This window comes from Mandrillus leucophaeus, unplaced genomic scaffold (assembly GCF_000951045.1).
Source record: "Mandrillus leucophaeus isolate KB7577 unplaced genomic scaffold, Mleu.le_1.0 Scaffold19, whole genome shotgun sequence".
NCBI classification, from domain to species: Eukaryota; Metazoa; Chordata; class Mammalia; order Primates; family Cercopithecidae; genus Mandrillus; species Mandrillus leucophaeus.
In genome coordinates this window covers 1,197,040-1,198,468 of record NW_012101920.1, presented here as the reverse complement: position 1 = coordinate 1,198,468, position 1,429 = coordinate 1,197,040, and the positions used below count along the sequence as shown (strand labels likewise).

Genomic DNA, 1,429 nt, shown 5'->3' with positions numbered 1-1,429 from the left:
ACACACACACACACACACACACACACAGAGAAGACGGTCCTGGGTTCTAATCCCAGCTGTTGCAAGGATTAAATATAGTAATTCAAAGGCACAGTGCCATTCAAAAAGTGTTTAAATTGATGTTAGCCAACAGTTTTTATGTACCAAAAACATACACACACACAGATTGGAAAAATATACACCAAAAAGTTAGCAGTTGTTCACAGATGTCAAGTTGACATATGCATTAGTGAGGTTCAGATTAAGCTGCTGTAAGAATGAAACTGAAACACCAGCTCTAACAAGCAAGATAGGGGTTTGTATCTGTCCCGTGTAACTGTCCAGAGGTGAGCAGGCAGGTCGGGACAGGTGGGCAGCTCTGTCCTAGGGACCATCCAGGCACTTAAATTCCTCCCACCTCATTCTGTTACATGACTCCACCATCTGCAGGTATGCCACCCTCACCCGCTCACTCGCCTGCCCTCACCCACTCACTCACCTGCCCTCACCCGCTCACTCGCCTGCCCTCACCCACTCACTCACCTGCCCGCACCTGCTGCCTTACCCCCATGCCATGGCTAGAAGCAGGAAAAGAGAAAATGTAAAAGGCAAGCAGTTTCCTCTCGTGAAAGAGACACACTTTACTTTCTCTGCCATCGCTTTGATAAAAACTTAGTCACAGATCACACCTAGCTGCGGGCGAGGCTGAGAAGTGTAGTCTTTCGCTGGTCAGCCATGAACTCTGCTGAAACTTAGGTGTTCTAAATTTTAGGGTGCATCTCTGTTGTGAAAAGGAAAAAGGAGAGAGTGAGTATAAGAGAAAATTAACACAACTGTTATTATTTTACTTACCTATGTTTTAAATTTTTATTTTAATTGCCTTCTATTTTTAATTTTTAAAAAATGTATAAGAAATTCATATTCATCATTTAAAAAATTCAAGTCATATCAATAAGGAAAATGGAAGAAAATTCCCCTCTCCCAAGATGTTAGCTCTTTGCCAATCATCCACCCAGTGTTTCAGGGTTTTCTGGATATTCTTTGGTGGTTGTATATGACTTTTTTCGTAAAGCAGTGGGAAATAAGCCTTTTCTTTTTTTAATCTCGTTTCCTGCTGCCATCTGTGTGTGTGTGTGTGTGTGTTTGAAGGAGACAAACCTCATAAGTGTGAAGTCTGTGGCAAGTGCTTTAGCCGGAAGGACAAGCTGAAAACTCACATGCGGTGCCACACGGGCGTGAAGCCCTACAAGTGTAAGACGTGTGACTACGCCGCTGCCGATAGCAGCAGCCTCAACAAGCACCTGCGGATCCACTCGGACGAGCGGCCCTTCAAATGCCAGATCTGCCCCTACGCCAGCCGGAACTCCAGCCAGCTCACCGTCCACCTGCGATCCCACACGGGTGAGTCCCGCCTGTTATTTGCTCTCTACACTTCCTATGGCATAAATCA

General features: G+C 45.2%; 1 protein-coding gene across 3 annotated transcripts in view; it reads left to right on the top strand.

Annotated features, from left to right (window-relative positions):
* LOC105538295 (zinc finger protein 64 homolog, isoforms 1 and 2) overlaps positions 1-1,429 on the top strand; it is a 49,885-nt gene that overhangs the window by 39,513 nt on the left and 8,943 nt on the right. For all 3 annotated transcript variants that reach the window (XM_011978115.1, XM_011978116.1, XM_011978114.1), the window contains one exon: positions 1,129-1,380. In XM_011978115.1, coding sequence (XP_011833505.1) covers positions 1,129-1,380 — 252 coding nt within the window. The remainder of the gene's footprint in view (positions 1-1,128; positions 1,381-1,429) is intronic.